The sequence below is a fragment of the Solanum dulcamara genome, chromosome 2 (genome assembly GCF_947179165.1).
Source record: "Solanum dulcamara chromosome 2, daSolDulc1.2, whole genome shotgun sequence".
NCBI classification, from domain to species: Eukaryota; Viridiplantae; Streptophyta; class Magnoliopsida; order Solanales; family Solanaceae; genus Solanum; species Solanum dulcamara.
This window is the reverse complement of record NC_077238.1, coordinates 63,307,958-63,333,735: the sequence shown is the minus strand read 5'-3', so window position 1 is coordinate 63,333,735 and position 25,778 is coordinate 63,307,958. Positions and strand designations below refer to the sequence as shown.

General features: G+C 33.2%; 2 protein-coding genes across 2 annotated transcripts; both read left to right on the top strand.

Annotated features, from left to right (window-relative positions):
* The first annotated feature begins 9,330 nt into the window (after positions 1-9,330).
* On the top strand, positions 9,331-11,248 carry LOC129872219 (uncharacterized). The gene is made up of 3 exons (XM_055947125.1): positions 9,331-9,493; positions 10,677-10,882; positions 10,964-11,248. Exons 1-3 carry the CDS (start codon positions 9,331-9,333, stop codon positions 11,246-11,248), a joined length of 654 nt encoding a protein of 217 aa, XP_055803100.1.
* An 8,973-nt stretch (positions 11,249-20,221) lies between these two features.
* Positions 20,222-25,688, top strand: LOC129876333 (transcription factor JUNGBRUNNEN 1-like). The gene is made up of 3 exons (XM_055951746.1): positions 20,222-20,563; positions 24,209-24,465; positions 25,095-25,688. The coding sequence occupies exons 1-3, from the start codon at positions 20,335-20,337 to the stop codon at positions 25,491-25,493; spliced, it is 885 nt and encodes a 294-aa protein (XP_055807721.1). The 5' UTR covers positions 20,222-20,334; the 3' UTR covers positions 25,494-25,688.
* Positions 25,689-25,778: the final 90 nt, after the last annotated feature.

Below are 25,778 nucleotides of genomic sequence, written 5' to 3'. Positions count from 1 at the left end.
ATATACTCGATCCACCACTAAGGGCTTACCCATGGGTGTAGGACATGTACATGCACTAGCATGCGATCACAAGTCAAATCAAATCCAGATGCAAAATAGGTAGACACATAAGACAATGTAGATCAAGGGTCAAATAACACAGATATGGATCAATGGCAAGCTAGGACTATACCTGCAATAACTACATCGGAAGCCTCAGACTTAAGTCTCCCTAGAAAAGCATAGCACTAAGCTCCTATACCACCACCTGCTGAACTGTACCTCTACCTCGCAGAACCACAGTGCCACCACTAGAGGCTCTACTACCTTTACCCTTTTGAGCTCTACCCCGACCTCTAGCCGGAGGCACTGAATCCCACTCTAGAGCTACTAAATAAGTGCGTTGGGGATCTAAATAAGTCTGTATTGCTCACTTCCGCATCAAATGACCCAAATCTCCACAACTAAAACACGACCTCAGAATTGAAGACTATAGTGATGACCTTGATGGAATATCATAACCACCTCGACCCAAACTTTAAGACCCTTAGACTAACTACCCACTATTGGTTGCTAGCATAGAAGAATGAACAAGTCTCTGGCACTGAAACTGACTGTCTTTTCGGTGTGAACCCCTACCTCCAAATGAGGTACTTGAAAAATAACCACTAGCACAGGCCCTCTTGGGGTCCCCAAACTCCTCTCTGGCTATTATTTCTGCCTCCTTGGTGGTGCTCACAATGGACTGGAAGAAAGCCCCCTCACGAATCGATCTGAACACATAAGATCAAATAGAGAAGGTCAAACCCTTCATGAGCTTAGGACTCTCTTTGCCTCATCTAGGATTAATGTTGTTGCATGGCTCGACAATTGGCAAAAATAGGCCTCATACTCGGTAACTGACAAGACACCCTGAGTCAAATACTTGAATCTTAATCTAGTCTCCTCCCGTATGCTCCATGGGATGAAACAATCCTCAAAAGCATTGGCAAAAACTCCCCACTGAATTAGATGAGATCCAACTAATTTGGACCTCATAAATGTCTTCCACCACTCTTTAGCCGATCCACGGAGCTGGAGTATAACAAATCGAACACCCCGGGCATTAGCCATGCTCACTTCCTCCAACATCTCATAACACAATGTCAAAAACTTGTGTGTATCCTCACTCTTACCACCCTAGAACTGGGATGGTTTCATCTTTTGAAACCTCTCCTAACACTGCTGATATGCTATAGTCATAACTATGTTTGGAGAAATCTATGCACCGACCACTAGTGCGAGAACCAATGGTGGCTAACCCACCTGATCTAGAACCACTGGATATAATATTGTGCTTGAGTCTCTACACCAACTCTAGTCTGTGAACCCTGTGGTGTGCCTATCGCACCCTATGTAAAACTCTCCAACATACCCAGCATCTTTAATAAGGTCTCCTGAAGCAATGGTACCGCAGGCTCTAGAGGAACCTGTTCCTCATCAATTTCAACCTGTGGCTCTAGAGAGGCCTTTCTAGCATGACCTTAGGTAGGTGCCGCTTCTTGGGCATGGCCTCTACCTGTAACCGCTCCACGGCCTCGGCCACTCACTCAACCCATACCTATACCCGTAGATGGGGTCTCAATAGCTACCTTAGAGACTGCCTCTCGTCTACCAATAGACATAGATTTGGCCCTCAGCATTTTCCAAAACAACACGTGACACTTAGTACTAGAGATAATGACTTGGTAAGATAAGAAAGAATGAATAAAAGAAGTTTCCTAACAGTTTTCATAACCTCTCAAAGATAAGTATAGAGGTTGGACTTAGCTTGTACACGTGAGACCTATGAACCTGGGCTCTAATACTATTTTGTCATAACCCGAATACGGGTGTGATGGAATTGTCCTTTCCTACCATACAAGTCAGCCTAAAACCCAACATTTATGGAGAATAAAGTAGAAACAGTCTAAACAAGTAAGTAATAAACAAAAATGGAAGTCTTTCAACTTAAATACACCCAAATATTGGTTGTCAAATGTACAAGCAGCTAAAGAAAACAAAACTAAAATGAAATACAAGTCTCAAAATGTCTTCAAATCTCACATAAAGTAAGCCATAAAAGTACAGGAAAATCTGAGAGTATGCTGAGTGTCAATAGCTACCTCTCCCAAACTCCTAGAAGCCTCAAATGATCAGAAAGAGATGGTGATCAAAGTCGAGGCTCAGAACCTACACAAGTGTAGAAGCAAGGGTGAGTAACAAACAACACGGTACCTAGAAAGCTAGCTAGCAAAACTATGTAAATATAATAGGATACACGAACTCATTTCCAACCCAACTGAACCTCCATAATTATAACCTGTACAGAAATCAGCCCAATCTAATAGTTTATACTTAATTGTTCAATAAAGTTCTGATCACAGCTCAAGATCATAAGATATAACGTATAAAAAATCACAAGTCACATATAAGCATCAAGTATGTCACACACTGATATGCAGAACATATATATGAACACTCAATGATCATGCATGTGCGCAATTGCCAGCAAAGGCCTCTACATAATAATCTCAGACCAGAAATGACTGATAATGCTCAATTATACCTCTCAAAAGAAATATAGACAATCATTAACAGTATATTTTATCCAACTAAGAGTCGGAATCGAACCTACAGGGAATAAGTTGAAATAACACTATTAGCTATCACTTCTTCAGTTGTAGTAGCTATTTCCTGAAAATAAACTTGCATAAAGTAAAAGTGGGGGTTTGATTGTAATTTAAGAATAAGTAACAATATAATGACAAGTAAACAAGATTAAAGTTGTAAAAATATGAACACTAGACTAGGTTTATGATCTCCATGACATATGACTCAATAGATGATTCATATTCATGATATCGTTCAATGTATTGCATGCAAATTCTAGCGAGTTAGGTAACATTTAATTCACTTTTCGGTCCTTCTTAGATGTATCTCATTCATCTTCTCCCAATATCAGAATGTATGATTTACTAAACCTCACTCTAGATTTCAGAGTATTATCTCCTCCCTGTCTCAAGTAACTTAGACGAAGTTTATCCCTTCTTTCGAAGTCAGACTCTTCAAATTTCTGTTATGATATTCTTTTCTTAATCACTACCTCCCTCCCAGGCAAGCAATGAATATGTGCAAGTTCTTAATGCCTGCACTCACTAAGAAATTCTTTTGAATGAAAATCACAGTACATGCATAAATAAATCATGAATATCAATCCTACTTTTGCCTATTCTAATTAAGTCAGCATGGTTCCCAAAACCCTGGTTGTGGAATTAGCCTGGCTTAATCATGATGAACAACTCAATAAACAATGAATAAATCATATATTAGAAGGCTTACATATAACAATGAATCAAACTCACAATTGAAGATTAAATCTTTATTCAAAAACAAAAAAAAAGATCAATAGAACCAAGTTTTTTGTTCTTGATTCAAGGCTGCCCAAGTGCGTTTAATGAAGGAAAATCCCCAAGAATAATATATAAAAATGTGTAATATAACCTTACAATAGTAGGAACAACATGTGTAAAGTCTATGTAAATTTGTACCCTAAAAATATAATAAAGATTGGTATTTATAGAAACCTAAAACTAGTCCTAAACAAAGTAGGAAACCAAGATGTGTTGGGCTTCGAATTTCCTTGGACGGGCACCACCACGGCCAGTGGTGAGCACATGGATCCTGGTGGTGAGGCGTGGTGTTTGACTTAGCATTTTTATGGTTGGATTCCTACTACAAAACCCACTACGGCCAGTGGTAAGCACCACGACTCGTGGCGGATGGGCGTGGTGCGTGCCTTAGCCAAAAGCTGGTTGCCTTCTTCACGGATGGGGGCTTCCCTTCACTGCTAGTATTGCACACCACGACCCGTGGTGGATGTCTTGGTACATACATGGTAAAAATATGGTTCTTCCACCTCCATATATCATGTACAATGTCCTTCAATGCCTAGTGAAGTTCGTTCTTTGAGTTCTACTATCAAATTGTTACAAAACCTTGCCAAGCTCAAGTCAATTTAGCACTTCTTGCATACTTTATTTTCTTTGTGATCTCTCCTCAATACCAAGATGCCAACTGACTCCATGATCAATCAAATCTCCACATAAACCAAGCCAAAGTTCATCAACCCAAGCGTACTTTAATTTCCCTAAAAACTAAATAAAAACACATATCAAACTAACAAAACGTGCTTGAAACCTTACAATAATTCCAGGTTTTGAGTATTGTAAGTGTCCTATTTTGGCGACACATCAATTACCTCGGTCTCATAATATCTAACCGTAAATGACCTCGGTCTCATAATCTTCGATCGAAAATGACCTTGGTCTCACAACCTCACTGGAAATGACCTCGGCAATCTAATCCCGTAGGAAATGACCTCTGCCTATTAATCTCCTGCCAGAAAATGAACTCGGAAATGTAATACCTCTGATCGGATATTACCTTGGTCTCACAATCATACACCTCTCATCACAGTATTTCTGAACCAATGCAAACAATATGCTCACACAAGTAATGAGGAATAACCAATTCAAACAGACTGCAATCATAATTAGACTATTAAGTATTTCATCAAATACGCATAGATATCTAGATCACGGTAAGTAATATTCAATTCTCAAAAATAACACACATCATCTTTTATTAAACTCCATCGATTCATTTAAGATTAGTTCATTTCATAATTCAACACGTATACACACAGAAAATTTAGGATTCTAAAAGATTCAAGAAGTTTTAAAAGTCCACTTATTTTAACCAATAAGCAATTGATCAATACACATGAGCCTTTCCCTTTCGATTGCACTCCTAATCACCACAATCTATGCAAATTCTAATTTTTCAATCAAAATATGGAATCAACGACACCCATATCATAGTTTGAAAAATGGTCAAAACTGACTCGAAATATCCAAAACACCTGATTCCAAAAATGAGTAGAAAATTCCAAAAATTTTTACATGAACATCATCCCTAAAGTATTTGGGATCTAATAGTGAAAATAAAAGTGGATTCGCACTTAAAACGAGCTCACAATTATCAAAACCTTGAAACTAACCAAGTTTTTGAAAACCCCCAATCTTTTGAACTCAAAATCACAAATTAAAGATGAAAACCACTATGTAATCAATGAGAAATGAAATAAATTGGTTGAAATCACTTACCCACACCTTTTCATGCAAAACCCCTTGAATCGCTTTCCCCAAGCTCTAAAAGTCTAAAACTGGAGGAAAAGGGTCTAATTCTCATCTTTTAGGAAGAACACTGCCTAGGCATGTTTTACTCTTCGTGATCGCGATGACCAACATCTCGCGATCGCGATGACCAACATCTCGCGATCGCGATGAGCCAGAGGGTCAACTCATTAATTGACCCTCATGATCACGGAGTAGGCCTCGCGATTGCGATGAATTACCCACCAAGAGCTTTGCGATCATGAATAGGCCTATGCGATCGCGAAGAAAAATTATCTCGGCACCAGATTTAATATACACAGCAAATTTCTCTAAGTTTTGAATTCCCGAAATCAACCCTCAGGATTCCGAGAACACAAAATTTATATGCAAACCGACTAATTTTGACGTTCCAAACTCAACAGAGCTATTGGAATTCAATTTTGAGGTTTCCTTGACTTGAAAACTAAAAAATCACAACTAAACCAACTTTATGCCTCAAAAGACCAAAACACCCTCGGAGCTTTGGAAAAATACACAGAAATTCTTTCTAGGCCTAAAATTATCCTCCAAATCTAATGGAGTCGCCAAAATTCATTTTTGATCGTCCGATCCTCAAGCATTACCAAGGTCAACTCTATGGCCAAAAACTCAAAATTTTCCAACTCCACACCTCAAATCCATGGTACAACCTCGAATGTGATTCTATCAACTCTCCTTGACCAATTTTAACATTTTTAAACTGATGAAATTGATAGAATTTTGTTCTGAGACCCAAAACTCCGAATAACCTCAAATACCACTTTTTAGTCATTCTAAACCTCTAGAACTCAAAATTCATCAAAAATCTCAACTTTTTAAGAAAAAACACAAAACCGACAACTGATATCAATTAATATGACTCGAGTAAACTATCAGAAGAGGTAAAATAGTCTTTTTACAAAAATTTCTAAAAATGACCTTTAGGGTCATTACACTCCACCATGTCTCTAAGATCACACTTATGCCTATTTTCATACTGATGAGCTTTTTATTTGCTCGATCAAGGATGACTAGAAAACTACATATGCAAAAACCTTGCTAGGCTTTGATCTCATAAAATTATTCACCATGATCTATATATCTCTAATCAAATTAAAGGATACTCCTCAACTAGCATAAGTGCCAAATAGTCCATGCTGGCTATTTATGACTCAAGGAATTTGCTAAACATATTTACTTATCCAGATAATATGATAGTGATGTCATAATTCACGAATAACTCAAGCCACCTGTTTTGACTCAAATTCATGCACTCAAGTTGAATATGTATTGTACGTTGTGATTCTCCATGTACACTACTTCAAGATCTTCAAGGCAAATACAACCTCACCCAACTTCAAATCATGCATGGGTAATTTTTTTCATGCACGTTCATCTATCTTGAAGCATATGCAATCACTTTACTTCTTTGCATCAAAATATAAATTGTCCCAATATAATAAAATTCTAAATACACCAATAGCCTCTACAACTGCTTTATTTTTATTGCCCACATAGATGTATTTTTCAACATCAATTGACATTCGACTCCTTAGGCAATCCTGCATAGTGGCACTTACGTGAGTAGTTGCACCCAAATCTATCCACCAAGTGTCACAAGGTACTATAGCCAAATTAGCTTCTGAACAAATAAAATTGAGAACTTTACCTTTTTTTACGCCAAGCAGCGTATTTGGAACACTCTTTCTTCATGTGACCAAGTAATTTCTTATAGAAGAAATAGGATTTTTGATCCTTAGGCTCCAATGTTCCTTTGTCTGCAGTTTCTTTATTCTTATTCCTTTTTCGCTTATGTGAAACAACTTTAGTTCTAGAGGTAGATGTCAAATGAGCACTTCAATCCTCTCTTATTTAAATATGTCCTCTTCTTGCACCCATTGAGTTGTAAGCTCATTCAATGTCTATGTTTTCTTTGAGTATTATATGAAACTTTGAATTGACTAAATTGTATAGGAAGATAGATCAGAACTAGGTGCACAAGTATGTCATTAGACAATTCAAGCTTAAAGGCCTTGAGTTTGTCATAAGATTAGACATCTCCATAATGTACTCCCTTATGTTTCCTTTCACTTATATTGCATTGAAACAATCTTATTAAGAATAGTACTTGTTTCAACCTTTTTATTAGCAGCGGATCAGTACTTTTTATGAAAGTATTCTTGCCCACAACAAGTCTTGATCTGAATAGTTAGTGAGAAAATAGTATAAGGCTGCAATCCTCGTGAAATGGTATTTGGATGAATTTTGCAGAAGATTTAACAAGTGTTCTTCAATATTCGCTTGATTATACTGTTTAGTTATAATTGTAAGTTTCATGATCTTGTGGTATGCTTCGGCTCTGTATGAATTATATACTCTAACAATTGGTATCACGATTCTTCTTACATATAATTGCTAATGTAATAAGAATGCTATTGATTGATATATATATATATATATATAAGTTTGATAAATTATTTATATATCTTGCTATTATGGATGAACTATTTTGTTTTGTTACAAAACTTGGTTTATAAAAAGATTTGACAGGATTTGTGTATATATATATTAGTATGGCCTAAAATCATTGTTCATCACTATGAATGAATCTGTTCAGAAATTATCTTGTTGCTGTTTCAGTTGGTTCACGATTTAATGAGTTCATATCTCAATTTTTAATCTCCTATTGACGGTTGGGTTCGAAAATTACAAATTTTTTCTGCATTAAGGAGATTGATGTAGCAAGCTTTGATTATACCCAACTATAGTTGTTCTTATTATATTATAATTGAAACTATAATGGCAAGGTAATTCTGTTTGATTAATTAGAATAACCCTCAAAAGAACTTTTACCGATTACTTACTATATAGTTTCTGTCAATTGAGGGTATATTTATTTACAATTATGATTTTGCCCATCTAATGTCATTAATTATTAGCTCAAATCAGTAGCATAGTGGTAGGGCAGAGATGAGCGCACAGTCATGCTAACCCTCGCACATAGACTCATCGATGTTTGTCACTTTGATCGTATTGGAGTTTTTCAAATTTTAACGAACTTCAATTGACCTGAATTTTGGTTGGTTCATCGAAAATGACCCACTGAGAAATACTCGCTGCTATGTTGTGACCTAGGCCTTTTGTTGGCCATGCGGAGTCATTTTGATGTGTTTTTGACAATTTTTGTGTCATCTAAAAAATTAAAAAATTTGAAAAAAATTATATTTTGCAAACTAGTGCTTCAAGGGTTCATCCTTTATGGTTTTAAATGTCTTTTACAGTATATGTATGAGTTTATATGTTGACATAGGTCTTCTTTCTTATCGGATAAGCTTGTATATTTATACACTAGTTTAGTAGTCTTTTGTTTTGATGACTTGTATTAACTTACCAACTAAGTTACATGTTGAATCAATGAACATTACTCTCTAACTGAGTTGAACCTGTTTTGTTTAAGTAGTGATATATGAACATTCTCATGTATTTTCTTGAATAGTTAAGTTTCTCTATCGAATCTAACTGTTCATTAGCATGATTATATGAGTCTTGTATTACTATTTTTTATATAGAACATATGTCTAATGATCTATTTTAAAATATCTCTCAGATTAATTATGTCTTCCTTCAATCCTTTAACATCTATCTTGAATCAAAATAAGTTGGAATGTCCAAATTATGTGGACTAGAAAAGAAATCTAGACTCCTAACTTCTGAGGGCTATAAATTTGTGTTAACTGAGGAATGTTTTAAAAAATCAGCAGATCCTACTCCCTAGGAAGTCCAAGCTTATGATAAATGGGTGAAGGCTGATGAGATTGCAACATTCTACATTCTTGCCTCAATGGCTAATGCCTTACAGTATTAACATCAGTCGATGCCATCTGCTTATGATATGCTTGCATCTCTTAAAGAGATATTTGGAGAGGAAAATCGTGTTGCAAAGTAAACTGCCATGAAATCTCTTTTGACAACCAAAATAGTTGAAGGGTCTTTGATGAGGGAGCATGTGATAAAGTTAATGAGTTAGTTGAATGAGCTGGAGATACTTGGTACTGATATTGATAAGGAGTCTCAAGTGGAGATGATTCTTTAGACTTTGTCGGACAGTTTTCAATAGTTTTGCTTAAATAATAACATGAAGAAGATGGACTTGTCATTAGTGAAATTGTTGAATAAGCTGCAGGAGCTAAAGACTATAATCAACCAGCAAGCTCCTATGGCGTTCTTGATTGACAAGGCTGGACCCTCTTCTTCAAAACCAGTAAAATTTCAGAAGAAAAAAGAAAAAGTCTCACAAGGCTGTGACACCCGATGGAGCTAGGGGTGATGTGGTGAAGCTGAAAGGAAAGTGTTTTCACTGTAAACAATCTGGACACCACAAAAAATAATGTTCTGATTTATAGGCTAAGATGAAAAACAAAGGTAATTCTTTCTTAAATGTCGTTGAAACTTGTTTCGTGACTATATCTACCCAATTATGAGCTGAAGATTTGGGAGCCATTAATCATGTCTACACTTCTTTACAGGGGTTTCAGGTGACGCGCCAACTAAGTGAAAATAAATTTCTGTTTTCCAAACTAATGGAGATCCAGGACCAGCCATAGTTATAGGACATGGTTCTATTTCGTTTAGTTCTTCACAAATTCATGTTTTAAATAATGTCCTTTATGTACCTTCGATAAAAATAAATATAATTTCAGTTTAAAAAATAATGGATGATGGTTATTCGATTTGATTTGCTAATAATTGTGCTTTTATTAAGTATAATAACCATTTTATCCATAGTGCTCCTAAAATACATGATTTATTTGTGTGTGAAGTTTTCCATAACATTCTACAACAAAATGAACTTAATAACATTGATGTTTCAAACAAAAGAAAGCGTATTTCTGAATTGAGTCTGACTTATTTATGGCACTTACGTCTATGTCATATTAATATAAATAGAATTTTAAGGTTGGTTTCTGATGAAACTCTTAGTTCATTGAAAGTAGAGACACTACCAACCAGCGAATCCTGTTTAGAAGGAAAATGACAAAGAGATATTTCCCTTCTAAAGAAAATAGAGCTAGTAATAAGCTAGAATTAATTCATTCTGATTTGTGTGGTCCTATGAACATACAAGCAAGAGGTGGTTTTAAGTATTTTGTGACTTTCACATATGAGTACTTAAATTATGATAATATTTATTTGTTGCGTCATAAATTTAAATGCTTTGAAAAATTAAAAGAATTTATGATAGAAACAGAAAAGCGACATGGTAAACATATCCAATCATTACGATCTGATCTTGGTGGTGAATACCTTTCTTCGAAATTTATTAAGTACTTATCAAAATCAGAAATTACATCTTAATATTCAGCCCTTGGAACACCACAACAAAATGGTATGGTAGAAAGAAGAAATAGAACTCTTTTGGAAATGGTTAGATCCAGTTAAGTTATTCTGATTTGCCTTTAAGTTTTTGGGGATATGTTTTAGAAACTGGGAATTACATTCTGAATTTTCCATACGAATTGTGGAATGAGCACAAGCCTAGTCTACAGTGTATTCGAGTTTTGGGTTGTCCAGCATATGTTATAAAAGGAAAGACAGATAAGTTGGAATCTAGGACAAAAGTGTACATTTTTATTGGATATCCAAAAGGTACAAAAGGAGATTTATTTTACTATCCTAAGGAACAAAAGGTAATTGTCTCAACAAACGCCAAATTTCTAGAACAGGACTATTTAATGAACCATGTTCCTAGAAGTAAACTCGTGTTACAGGAAATAAGAAAAAGCATAATTAAAAATGGTGTAGCACCAGAACAAGTTCCTCAAATAGTTATTGACATACCATTGCTTCCACATAATGGAAGAAATGTCAATAGGCATGAGGTTGCACAAGAGAAAACTCAAGATATTTCAGTACCACAAAGTAGTAGGAATAATGTCGAGCAACCTCCAATTGTGGAGGAAGCAATTCCGAATGCTCAAAATTTAGTTCAAGACGTAGCAAATCCTGTAGTGACTAGTCATCATAGTGGGAGAGTTATTAGAAAACTTGAATGATTTACGCTCTTGGGAGAATTCCATGATAGAATCCTTGAAGAGCCTAATACAAAATCATTAAATTACGCCGAAGCACTACATGATAAAGATGTTGAAATGTGGATTGTTGTTATAAAATATGAAATGAAGTCTATGTACTCTAATCAAGTCCTGGATCTTGTAGAACTACCTGCAGTTGTTAAACCTATTGGTTATAAGTGGATCTTCAAGAAAAAGAGAGGTGTGGATGGAAAAGTGAAAACTTTTAAAGCTAGGCTTGTTGTGAAAGGGTTTACTAAAAAAAGAAATTGATTATGAGGAAACTTTTTCACCGATAGCTATGCTTAAATCCATTAAGATTCTCTTATCCATTGTTGCTCATTATAATTATGAGATTTGGCAAATGAATATCAAGACGACTTTTCTAAAAGGAAGTCTTGAAGAGTGCATTTATATGGTACAACCAGAAGGTTTCAAGGAAAGTGGCAATGAACACATGTTTTGTAAACTTAAGAGATCTATTTATGGATTGAAACAAGCATCTAAAGCATGGAACATTTGTTTTGAAAATTTGATTAAGACTTTTAGTTTTGATCAATTTGAAAATGAATCATTCATCTACGAGAAATTAGAGGGAGACAAAGTAGCATTTTTGATATTATACATAGATGATTTCTTGCTCATAGCAAATAATGTGAGTATGTTGAATTTTGTAAATAAGTGGTTGTCATCACGTTTTGATATGAAAGACTTGGGAGAAGCGGCTCATATCCTCGGCATCAAGCTTATGCGAGATCGCAAACAAAGCATATTAGGCTTATCTCAAGTACTACATACTGATACTATTCTTCCAAGGTTTAGCATGCAAAACTCCAAAAAGGAATTTCTTCCATTTAGACATGAAATATTTTATCAAAGGGTCAGATGCCCAAAAATGATTGATGAGATAGAGAGAATGAAGACGGTCCCTTATACCTCTGCGGTAAGGAGTTTTATGTATGCTATGTTGTGCACTAGACCAGATATCTACTTTGTTGTTGGCATGGTTAGTAGATTTCAATCTAATCCTAGATAAGAACATTGGACAACAGTTAAGCATATAATCAAGTACGTGAAAAGGATTAGGGATTACATGCTTTTTTTCCATTCTGGTAATCTTGTACCTACTGGGTACACAGATTTAGATTTTCAGTCGGATAGAGATTCAAGAAAATCTACCTTAGGATATGTATTTACTCTAGAGGTGGAATCATAGTTTGGAGGAGTATAAAGCAATCATGTGTTCCTGATTCCACCATGGAAGCTGAATATGTAGCTGCCTCTAAGGCAGCTGAAGAGGTTGTTTGGCTCGAAAACTTCCTAAAAGAGCTTAGAGTGGTACCTTCGATTGAAGCACCAATCACTCTTTATTGTGATAATAGTGGTGCGGTTGTGAACTCGAAAGAACCACATAACCATAAAAAAAGTAAACACATTGAGAGGAAATATCACTTGATTCATGATATAACTCAAAGGAGTGATGTAAGAGTCTTGAAGATCAAGTCGAAGAATAATTTGGCGGACCCGTTTACAAAAGGCGTACCTCAGAAGGTTTTCAATAAACACGTAGAAAAAATGGGTGTTAAAATTGGGGCTTCATGGTTATGAGTCTAAGTGGGAGATTGTTGGGATATACTATTAACCATGTAACTGTGTTATAGTATTTTTATTTAATTCCTTGTAAAGACTATTTATATTTTGATAATAAAGTCTTGATTTAAATGTTTAAATAGATCATTGTGTATATGTGTGTTCATTACTTACATAGCAAGTGATTTTGTGTATGGAGTATTTTAACTCATACACGAAAGATTAACATTGTCGGTTCATATAAGTTATAAATTTATGTTCACAATCAAAGATGAAGTAGGACAAACATCTTGTTGATTGTAACACAAGATTTAATTTGATCTTAATTATGAGAATGGTTAAATTCCAACTTCTTGTGCTAGTACATTTTGTATGTATTGAAGGACCAAACTAGAGATATTTATTTATGTTCTGAATAGTTATTAAATAAATTCTCTAGTCCATTACATTTACTTATAGTCTTAAACTTGATATAATTATTACGATCTATGTGATTTAATTTTCTATTTTGATATATTAAAAGGTGAGACTTTTTCAATGAGTCAATAAAATCTTAGTAGATTGGATAATGGCAAATGTGAAATAATAATTAGTTGATAGAACTGTGTTTCGGCCTCGAGTTGAATACAACCCTTTATAATTGCTTATAAGTTTCCACGTGAGAACCCTGCAGGTGAATTTTAATATTCTTCATGTGAAATAAGTTAAGTAAAATGGTAAAGGATTAATTTAGTCAATAAATTAAATTTTCAGATAATTTGATTTAATTGATTGGTGTCGGTAATTCTAACACGAAAAGTTAAATAAGTTGTAATGATAATTTTTGAAATTAAATCAAAGAGTACAATTACAGATTTTTAGTGGTATAATCTATGATTTATTATAATATGATTAATTCATGCTTTTACGAATAACTTGCGGTCCCTATTGTTCCTGACTGATTGATCAAGTTCAAAAAATAAAAAGGATCATTATGACATAAATATATTTTCGTTTTTCTAACATAGGAGTAAATCATTTTTAATTTTTTGAATTATCTAATAATTTAAAAAGAGGAAAAATGTTTTATTATCTTAAAAATAAAAGGAAGAATATATTCAGGTTATTAAGGGTGTTTAATGTTCTGATTTTGGTTGTTACTGATCTTTTAGCTTTAATGATTTTAATGGCTCATTATTCTCCTTAATTGATATTAATGGCTATTGAAAACATTTTTTTCCTTTGAGCCTTTCCCCTATTGCTTATTAGTATAAATAGGGGTGGTGGTTCTTGAGGGAAATCATCCTTTTATGAAAGCATTCTTGCCCACAACAAGTCTTGATCTGAATAGTTAGTGAGGAAATAGTATAAGGCCGCAATCCTGGAGTCTTGGTGTTTGGACGAATTTTGCCGAAGATTTAACAATTAAGTGTTCTTCAATATTCGTTTGATTATATTGTTCAATTATAATTGTAAGTTTCGTGATCATATGGTATGCTTATGTTGTGTATGAATTATATACTCTAACAGAATTTGCCAAGATCACAAGTAAATCACTAGACGGAGATTTGAATACATAAGAATGAAAATGGGACACTAACTTTTTGTTACACCCCGTACTTTTGTACCTTGGAACGCGTTCTTAAGTCTCTTGAAAGGCTCTTAAGTTTCATGGAAGGATCGTAAGCCTCTTAAGTTTCTTAAGGTTTCCTAAAGTTTCTTAAAGCTTCTAAAAGCTTCTTAAGACTTCTTAAGAACTCTTAAGCTTCTTAAGAGTTTCCATGTGAGCCGGATAATCTATAACGTAATCAAACAACTCTAAGGAAAGGAGAGTGTGATACCCCATAGTAGAGAAGATTAGAAATAGAGTTATAAGAATCCGGAAGAAGTTGGAGACCGAATGATGAGTCGAAGGACATGACTTATTTACATAAGCTACCAACTTGGAAATCTTACATACTTAAGCTACTAGAGTACATACCAATCTTCGTAGCAAGGATTACATAGGTTCGTAAAATAAGACGAGATTACGAACCCACAAGGGGGAGAAGAGAGTGCCACATGGCAGCATGAGAGAGTGCCACGTGGTAGCAGCTGGAGAAAGGGTGGTGGAGCCACCCCCCCCACCCCCCCACATGCCATGTGGCAGCCTGTGATTGGAGGAAAGGGGTGTGTTGGCCCAATGAGGGCTTGACACATGTCACCACTTAGGGCTTGACATGTGTCACTACTTAGGGGTTGACATGTGTCACCCCCTTAGGTGGCCTATATATATATATATATATATATATATATATATATATATATATATCTTATGACTTATTAAAGTTTCATACTTATCTAGAAAATTCAAGAACAAGAAAGAAGAGAAGAGAAGAAACTAGAGAGGGAGAGAGCCACGATTTTGGAAGGAAAAAAAGGTGAGTTCTTCGATTTTGCTCTGTGAATTAATTATCTAGGGTGTACCATGATGTTATGAAGGTGTTGTGTCACCCCCTTAGGTGGCCTATATATATATATATATATATATATATATATATATATATATCTTATGACTTATTAAAGTTTCATACTTATCTAGAAAATTCAAGAACAAGAAAGAAGAGAAGAGAAGAAACTAGAGAGGGAGAGAGCCACGATTTTGGAAGGAAAAAAAGGTGAGTTCTTCGATTTTGCTCTGTGAATTAATTATCTAGGGTGTACCATGATGTTATGAAGGTGTTAGTAATACATATTTATGGTTTGGAGCAGCCCAAAACGTTATCAAATAGCCACGAAGTTTTAGGCGCGCTAAAGAAACTTTTGAGGCAAGTTTCAACGAGTTTAACGAGTTTTGGGCAAGGTAAGGGATTCCCTTTCAAATTGGAGTTTATGATGTTGTTATGAGGTATATTACTTGTCTTAAATAACGTTGGAACTAGAAAAATTACATAAGGATGCTTGACGTTAGAAACAAACTAAATTGAAGTGGTTATAGCTAAATCGAAGTCGAGTAGTAGGTTGTCGTTTTGGTGTTGCGGGTGAAGCTGGTTGGGTTGCGTGTTACAGGTCTTTAAAGTGTTTGAAAAAGGGTGTGTGTGCTTCTGGTTGTTTCCACATGACCCTCCTTTTGGTATGGTTAAAGATTTTGTGAAATAAAGATTAAAAACTCTATTTTCGTATCGTAGTTTTGAGCTAGTTGTTTAGAGTTGTATTGTGTAGTGTTGAGGTGGTTTACTTGTATATATGATGTTGGTTGTTGTTTTTGGTATGGTTTTTGACACTCTGTCCGAGTTGAAATCTCGGGAATGTTGAAGTTATAGGAGAAATGCTGCCCGATTTTCGGTAGCATCAAAATTGGTAACAAACTAGTTAAGGGTAATGAATAAGGAAATGACTCCTATTAGTACTTGGTTGTAGAGTGGGATATTGGAAAGTGAAAGGATATTAATCTTAGTATTACTTTCATGTCAAATAGGTTAAGGAGGTATCAAGGTAAGCCAGATTTCAATTAATCCCGAAAAAGGTATGTGAAGCTTTCTCTTGGCATGTCTTTGGCATAAGTTTGTGAAGTTATCCTTCTTTTCTTTTGGCATGTCTTAGTCTTAAGTGATTGAAATGTGGGGATAATTCCATTCATAGAACCCCAAGTATGACTCATAAGTCTTATTCACTTCTCGATGGTAGAATTCCTATACTAGGTTATTGCCTCTCAAGGCTTCTATATGATGGAGAGTAGTAAGTACGTGAAGTTATCTCCTTTCTCTTGGCATATTTTTGCATAAGTACATAGAGCTACCCTTCTTTCCTATTGATATGTATTGACATAAGTGTGGTGCTATGATGGTAAGGTAATGCAATAATAAGGTTATGATACCGAGCCCATGACGGGCCGGGTACGATATATGTAAATGATGACTCCTTGAGGAAAAGTAGAGGCTGGGTAAAGCTTATTCTTTCTCTTCCTTTGGCATGTCCTAATTGTACGCAAAATGTGATACGAGCTCTGGGGTAACTCCACTTTTAAGTCCTAAATGTAATTCGTATCTCTTATTCACTTCTGAATGTCAAACTCTTGTAGTAAGTTGAACTACTTTCCGTGAACTCCATAGGTTGAGAAGTATTGGATGCACAAGCTCCTAGTCCTAAGGACTATGTGACGACGGGTATCCCTGATTCTATGAACTGTTAGTATTACTTTAGTACATGTCTAGGATCCCCGAGGTCCTAAGTGATATAGGCCTCAATGGCATTTAGAAGGCACTCAAGATGGCTACACTACTATTCTTGTCCTCGGACGATAGCTTAATCTTCTTACATTGTCGAGTCTCTGTTAATGATTTAGATTGTATATGGTTACTCACTACTTTATTCGTGTATACTGTAATACATCTTTCATTGAGTCCCGGACTGGCTATAATATAATTATTATTATATGATATATGGATCGTGTCGATCGTTCCTCGGCATTATTATATGATATGTGGATCGGACCAAACGTTCTTCAGTATTACTATATGATATGTGGATCGGACCAAACGTTCTTCGATTTTACTATATGATATGTGGATCGAACTGAACGTTCCTCGGTATTACTATATGATATGTGGATCGGACCGAACGTTCCTCGACATTACTATATGATATATGTGGATCGGGCCATCGTTCTTCGGTATTATTATACGATGTGCGGATCGGGCCGTACGTTTCTCGGCATGTACTTATTATATACATGGATCGGGCTATATGTTCCACAGCGCTAATAATATATATGTGCTTATGACGACAAAATGATGTAGATGGTACACCGAGTCCCCTAACGGGCCGGGCACAGTACGTGAAGGTAATATGTATGACTTTCTTTTATACGATGCGAGTACGGTAAATGGTTAAATGTTATACTCGCCCTCTGCATCCCTACGCCAACTGTAATTTCCTTATGATGTCTATGCTTTACATACTCGGTACATATGTCGTACTGACCCCCCTTTCTCGAGGGGGGTTGTGTTCATACCCATAGGTACAGATACACACCTTGGGGATCCGTCAGCGTAGGAGTTTCACTCAGCAGTTCAGAAGCGCTCCATTGTGCCGGAGCCTAGTTTTGGTATTAACCCTCTATGTATATATTTATTTGTTCACGGATACGACGGGGGCCCTGTCCCGCCTTATGTTACTGTTCTTACTCTTAGAGGTCTGTGGACATGTATGTGGGTTGTGTATGGGTTGTATATGCATGTATGTACCGTGGTGCCTATGATAAGCCTCACCGACTTATACGTTATACTGCCTATTGATGTGCTATAACTTAAACAGGGGATAGATTTACTAACAGATAGCAAGGATATACGCGAGTGCTCAATTCGGGCACCCATCGCGGCGTACGAGGTTGGGTCGTGACACTTTTATCCATGGCAATAACCTTTATTTAAGATGGAGAGAAAAAAGGAAAAAAAGTATCTTTTGATTAAGGGATCATGTTTATTTATAGATTTTGAGGTACCTTTTCACGTTGAAAAAATATATATTTACTTAGAAGGTCTTTTCATGAAAGATATATTTTAAAATATCTTTTTGGAAATATCTTTTCATTGAAAAATATCTTTTCTTATAAGTTTTCATCATGATTATAAAAAAAGGTTTATGAGAAAAATAAGTCCATAAAATAAAGATTACTAACCAGAAAAAGTTAAATGAGAAAAAAAAAAATCTTTGACTTGAGATGTAAGACAATGATCAGGTCCACAATGGAGGCAGACGCAACTATTTCTTCTTAGTTAATTGGTGAACCTGACATAAATGCATCTTTGGTCAATGATCTCTCTATCTTCCAGACTTATTCCTTAGTTGTTAATTGGCTTTTATTATTATTTTATTTGCTTGGGCACTTTCTAAAGTCTTTGAAATGTTTTTCTTTAAATTACATATTTTCTTCTAACTTTGTACTTTCCAAGTCAACGTCATTACCCACACTAGTGGACTCCCACAGTTGCTTGTGATGATATTTGGGTCATAATATACGTGGGTTATTTTTTTGTAACGAAGAATATGTTAATTTTAAATTGTAAAGTTAAAAATTATATCAAAATTCATTAATAATCAATGCATCTAATTACCCGTTTGCGACATCCGGTTTTGTGTTTTCAGAGAAGCCATAAATTTTCGTAATACTCACTCTACTACTCGATACTAGATATTAGAAAAATAGAGGATTTTTTTGTCCCAACTTAATAAAAAATTTGTGTTATAAAATATAACTTTTTTAATTCAATTCTCACTAAATAATTCACTAGAAAAATGTATGGAGAGAAATAGATTCTCAGTGATATATTCAGAAGCTTTTTAATTGTTCCATGTGAAAACACTATTCTCTTTGTCTTATTTTATGTGACACAATTTGAATTGACATAAGAAAAAAATGGACTTTTAAAATTTGCAATCTAAAGCAATTCTTATATGTTTGTGTGATTGTAAATAATTTCACTAAGAAAAAAAGGAGATTTTTTTAAAAGTTGAATTATTTCTAGTTATAATAAGGCATCATTCTTTATAAGACGAGGGAGTATTAGTGATTGTCCCTAATAAGAAAAATTAGTTACCTGAAAAATGATGAGGCAAACAACCAAGTACTACATTTCAACAGGTTAAATTATACCATTAACATAAATATTCTTTATCCGACATACTATTTATTCTAATGGAGAAAATACGAAATTAGCAATGAAATTTGTCGGTAATTCTCAGCTAATTCATCGCTAAAAAGCTTTTTGCTAATTATATTTTCTTATAATCCATCATTAATCAGTAGCTAAATGGGAATAGCATGGATTTTTTGATATAGCTACAAAGTATCATCTGTCGTAGTGAGTAACTGACCATTTTCTCTCTATTTTTACTATTAATATCTTAACTTCATGTCCAATCAAATACAATAATATATTACTCCATTCGTTTTAAAAAAAATGATTTACTTTCCTTTTTAGTATGTTTCAAAAAAAATGATTTCTTTCTTCTTTTAGCAGCACTTTAATTTTTGCTTTCCGCGTGACATATTTAAGGCTACAAAATTAAATGACATTTTGATACATTTAACATAACTTTAATTTAGAATCACAAGATTAAAAAGCCTTTTTTTATTTTTTAAAATTTTGTATCAAGTCAAACTACACCATTCGTTTTTAAACGAAGGGAGTATATTAATGGAACAACTACTTACTGCAAATTAAAGGTGATCCAATAACACTAATAATGTCATTAGAAATTCAAATATCTGTCAAATACAACTATATGTCACAAATTAGTCATTCTTGACTTATCTGCTAAGTTACAAAAGAAACTAGAGTTATATATATGCTAGGATCCAAGCAACAATACCATTTCATTCTCCTTCTACTTGTCCCTCTCTTTGTTTAATTAAAGTTCATTCCATTTTTATTTTCTTTGGCTAATCAGTTGCTATTTATATACAATATAAATGATATTTGTGGCTCCATGCACGTATATAGCTGAGAGTAATTAAGATGAATAGAGTGAAAAAAAGGCAAGAAAATAGTGAAACTATGGAAGAAATTAAAACTATGTCCAAAGAGGAAAATGAAGAAGACTTAATTCTTCCAGGATTTCGATTTCATCCAACTGATGAAGAGCTTGTTGGGTTTTATCTACGACGCAAAGTGGAAAATAAAAGAATCAATATCGAACTTATCAAACACATTGAAATCTACAAATATGATCCATGGGATCTTCCAAGTAAGTGTATAAGCATTTCACTACAAATATATTACTGCAATTACCTATAAATTAATCCATTGCTAAATTTCTCATGCGTGGCTAACACTTTATTTTTTTGACAAATTAGCGATGGATTTTTCTGTTTAACGCAACAGAATCTGTTTGCCGCTAATTCCTGCTCTGTTAATAGTGTTTTCTTTATGATCTAGCTTATATACAAGTCTCCATGGAGACAAAGAGAAAATTGTAGATACCCCAATCCAATTTAACCTCCCCCCTCTTAGTAAATTTTTTTGAGGGCTACGATTAAAGGAAGGATGTTTGGATTCTCATGTCTTTTCAATATATTCTATTTATAGAAAATAAATTTGGAGAATAAGTAATTAATGTTAAAAGTAAATTAAAAAAATAAAAATACTCTTTTAATACATTAAATTGACAAGTAAGAATAAAAATATTTTTTTAATATAATGAATACGTAAAAGTGAATGGAAGGACTAGTACTTCTAGGAATTAGCTTCAAATATTAAAAATTAAATCAAAGACATATATAGAGCTTGTTTATGAAAGTATCTAGTAATAAATAGGGATAATGCATGAGTAACTATGACCGAAATCTAAGTGACACACTTTAACTTAACTAGGTTTCTATTACCTCTTCCCAAATTCATTTTTCTCAGTGCACCTTTTGTGCTGATGTGGCACCTTCAATTATGTAATTAAGTTGGATGTATTTGTACACACACGCTTGCCACATTAATAAATATATATTTTTATCTTTTAATTTTTTTCAACTTTTTAATTCTTTTTAAATATTCTTATTTTCTTTATCTTGTATTTAAACTAAGTTAATATACGTAAAAAAAATTAAAAGAAATTCCTTGTATTTAAACTTTTTTTTAAATTTTTTTACCTTCATTCATTGTCTTTTCTCTTTTATTTTTCTATTGATTTTCTTTACTCTTTTTATTTTGTTTGTCTTTCCTGGTATTAATTTCGAATGGATAAATAATTGAAAAAAATCAAATAAAAAAATTAAACATTAAAATTAAAGGACACTTTTTAATTATAGTTTTTTAAAAAAATCCACATAATTTTTTAAAAATAATTAAAAGTGAAAAGATAAGAAATTAATGAAAAAAAAGTTTAAAGTGAGGAAGAAATTAAAATAAATAATTTACATATAAATAAATAAAAATAATTAAAAAAATAAAATATATATATGTTTTAATATCAATAATTATGAGTACTAACTAATTAAAAAATTTACCAATTAAAAAAAGACATGTATCCAAGTTTTTCACTCATCATTTGTCTTGAAGAGAGTGTGCACATTCTCTGTGTCATGTCAGCTTTTAGAGTGTATTTATTCTATTTTAAAATAATTTAGAAGGATTATAGGATCCTAGTTAAGTTAAGATATGTCGCTGAAATTTTCATAATAGTTTGGGAGGTACTCATGCATTATCACTAATAAATATTAGGATCCCAAAATCACTTTTTAAACGAAATTAATTATATAAATATGTAGTTGCGAGTCTGAATAAAAATATTAAAATTAATAATAACATTAAAAAGAAAACAGTTGGCTGCACGCCGTGAAAGTTATTTATTTTTGCAACATTTATTGAGAGATCACCAACATGCACATGTCAAATATTTATTTATTTATTTTTAATTTTTTTTTTTTTATGGGAACAGACCTTACACGAGGCTCCCACCTCTCGTGCACAGTCAGGGGTTGAGCATCACCCCCAAGTCTTAACATAAATAAATAAAGTAAAAATACAAGGAGGGGGACATAAACCTTACCTCTGATCCTATGGTGGTTCATAAGTCGGCTAACCTATTAAGGTCGGCTAACTAATCCCCGATATAAAAAGGAGACATGTCAAATATTTGAAGCACAGGTAAAGCTTTAAATTATAATCATTTAATAAATACTAGAAATAATGAGCTTAGTGATCAATTCGTATAGATTATTCCATTCATTTTAATTCATGTGGTTATATTTACTTAAGTGCGAAATTAAGAATAAAACAATTGAAATTTATGAGCTCAGATATAGTATGAGATTTTTGTGATTACAAAAGCATATTATTAAAGATAAATTTGAAAGTAAAAATTAAATTATTTCAAATATAAAAATATCTATATCCTTCATAATTTATGAAACACCATAATTTGTGATTTAAGACACTTTTTAATTATTTGTATAACTATAAATCATTTTATTAAAATTTCCTATTCATGCATAGATAAAACGTTAGAGGGTGACATGGTGAATATTGAAATTTATATACAAGATGATTCCTCTTCTTATATAATTTCTATATATATATATATATGAATGCCAATCCATTTTTGTCTATCTACATAACCATTTTTTTAATTTACGATTAACATTTTTTGAAGCCCTTCTTAAATGAATGTATCTATATATATGAGAAAATAGAACATCTTATAAAAGTCTTAGCTAAGAATTTAATTTTTGGATTACCTGTGGCTATAGAAAGTGATAGTAATTGATAGATTTGGATTTTTTTGGGACCTGTTTTTGGTGGACTTTGTCCTGCAACTATTTTAGACCAATAACTAGCATACACGGACTTCTAATTAATTCTCTTTGTCGACCATATACGTAGTTAGCTAATCAAACACTACCACTTAATTTTAGTATATACGCTAACATTGTATAAATTTTTATAATATCTGAGTTAACTTATACCAAGAAGTCTCATATAACAATTTGAAAACAAATATAATAATATCTTTTATTACAATAATAATATACCTAGCGAAATCCCATTGAGTGGAGTCTAAGGAATATTAAGTGCATGCAGATCTTATTATTATCTCGTGGAGGTAGATAGACTGTTTTTGAAAGACCGTCAACTCAAATGCATCAAATCCAAGTAAAAGAAGAGGAAACCAATGAAGAAAGCAATGTAGAAAGTATAAAATTTAATAAGGAAAGCAGTGCACCATTGACAAAAGAAGCAATAACAACAATAAAATAGTGTGGAAAGTGAAACACAATAAATAACATATGACTATAGATAACAAAAACTACAAGTGTATGATTAGTACTACGACAGACACTAACAAGTCTAAACCCTCGCAAGAAAAATATGCGCAATATATATATAATAAACACACGCTAATGTCATTCTATATAACAAAAATCATCCGTTGATGTAAATTACATCAATTCATGTAGTAAACACTACCCTTATTTATTTGACCATAGATTTTTAAATATTATTTATGAAATTGGAGTTAAAGATAGAGTTATATTTACTTTTTACAAATCGGAGAAGAGAATTGCATGCAATTTATTTAAATTTTGTGAGGATGGAGCTCGGAAACACGCTTGGAGCACTTTTTCGAATTTGAAATCTAACTTCAAGTTGGATTTGAAAATTTCATAACTAAAAACTATTTTAAAATAAATTTAACATCTCTCTATCGTACTTTTCTTTTATATATATATATTTGATACATATTCTTAAGGCAAAAAAGTATATGAACTGGACAAGTGAATTGGTGATATATTTGTTGTGATCATTTCTAAAAGTTTAAGCTATTTTTTATTTATTTAATTATACATAATGTATAATAATATAAATTTATATAATTAATGGAGTTGATTCATGTGTACAGAGGTTGGGGATAAAGAAATGTACTATTTCTGCATGAGGGGAAGAAAATACAAGAACAGTGTAAGACCAAATAGAGTAACATGTTCTGGATTTTGGAAAGCAACTGGTATTGACAAGCCTGTTTATAATTCTACTATTATTATTGGCCTCAAGAAATGCTTAGTTTATTATAGAGGAAGTGCTGGGAAAGGCACAAAAACTGATTGGATGATGCATGAGTTTCGTCTCCCACCAACTTCCAATACTAATCACCAAGCTGTAAGTTAATAATTTCCATTTTAAATTTTTTTACTTAAATTCTTCCTTGTTCGATTGACTGAGTTTTCAAAATCTGCTTATTTTAAAAAATATTTTTTGTCACAAGTGTATTTTTTTAAAAAAGATATTTTTTAAAAAGTGTACTAAGTCAAACATAAACAAATAAACATAAACAGACAGATTAACATTTTAAGTTAGATGAAATGTCACACATTTCGACATATTAAAGTGATACTGGTACTTATAACTTTAAGAAACAGATTGAGGCATAAATAAATTAGAACAAGTACCAGTATAACTTTAATACTATTTCCGTCTACATTTACTTGTTCATTGTACTAAAAATTGATATCCATTTTTATTTGTTCAATTTTGCAAATCAAGAGATACTTTATTTGCCTAGTTCCTGATTAATTTACTGTCAATGTGTTTTCCTAAGCTTTGAATTTAGTATATATATTCAAAAGAGGTGATATAGTAAAATTTTCATTCTATTTATATTTTTTAAGGTGTGTATCAAGTGAATATTGGACAAGTAAAAATGGACGGAAGGAGTAACATAGAAGAAAAATATATTCTTTGTTCTTTTCATACTTTAATTAGTTAATATATGAAAAATATAATTGCAGGAAGTTTGGACCCTATGTAGAATATTCAAGAGGACTAACAAGAGATCATCATACAGTACACAAGAAGTGAAGCATCCAGTAATTAGCTATGGGGATGCAAGTTCTAAAGCATGTAGCCTGGAATCTGATGAGAACAATACTGATCATGACCATTCCACCAGCTTTAAAGATATGTCTTTTCAACAACAAAATAATAATGCAGCTCAAATGGATGAAATTAGGAACCCTCATTTCTATATCAACCAACAAAATCTAATATCTCATGAGTCTACAATATTCCCATCATCAAGCTCAAGCTTTTGGACCACAAATAGTACTCAAGAGGAGTACGTGTTTAGTGATCATGGGAATAAATGGGATGACCTCAAATCAATAGTTGACTTAGCAACAATGATGTAAGATGGGGGCAAAAAATGGTGAGCATTAGTGGTATACGCAGAATTTTACTCAAGTGGTATTGATCGGGCTTAGGCTATTTGGTAATGTGGTGATTCTAATACTTTTATTCTTGTATCCATCTTTTTCAAGTTTTATTGATCTATTTCATATGTATATATTATTATTTTTTAAAATAATAAGTACTATTTACATATATATTGAGGAAATTTTAAAGCGATATGTTCGACGACACACGTTATAAGTATGTACACGGAGTGCTGAATTTTGGGATATTATTGGATGGAC

Excerpts from the sequence above, each read along its gene's own strand:
- LOC129872219 (XM_055947125.1), top strand. The coding sequence starts at position 9,331 with ATGAAGAAGATGGACTTGTCATTAGTGAAATTGTTGAATAAGCTGCAG. Across the intron at positions 9,494-10,676 it reads AAAAGAAAAAGTCTCACAAG|AAACTGGGAATTACATTCTG; the intron begins GCTGTGACACCC and ends GATATGTTTTAG. Across the intron at positions 10,883-10,963 it reads ACTATCCTAAGGAACAAAAG|GAAATAAGAAAAAGCATAAT; the intron begins GTAATTGTCTCA and ends CTCGTGTTACAG.
- LOC129876333 (XM_055951746.1), top strand. The coding sequence starts at position 20,335 with ATGAATAGAGTGAAAAAAAGGCAAGAAAATAGTGAAACTATGGAAGAA. Across the intron at positions 20,564-24,208 it reads TGATCCATGGGATCTTCCAA|AGGTTGGGGATAAAGAAATG; the intron begins GTAAGTGTATAA and ends TCATGTGTACAG. Across the intron at positions 24,466-25,094 it reads CCAATACTAATCACCAAGCT|GAAGTTTGGACCCTATGTAG; the intron begins GTAAGTTAATAA and ends ATATAATTGCAG.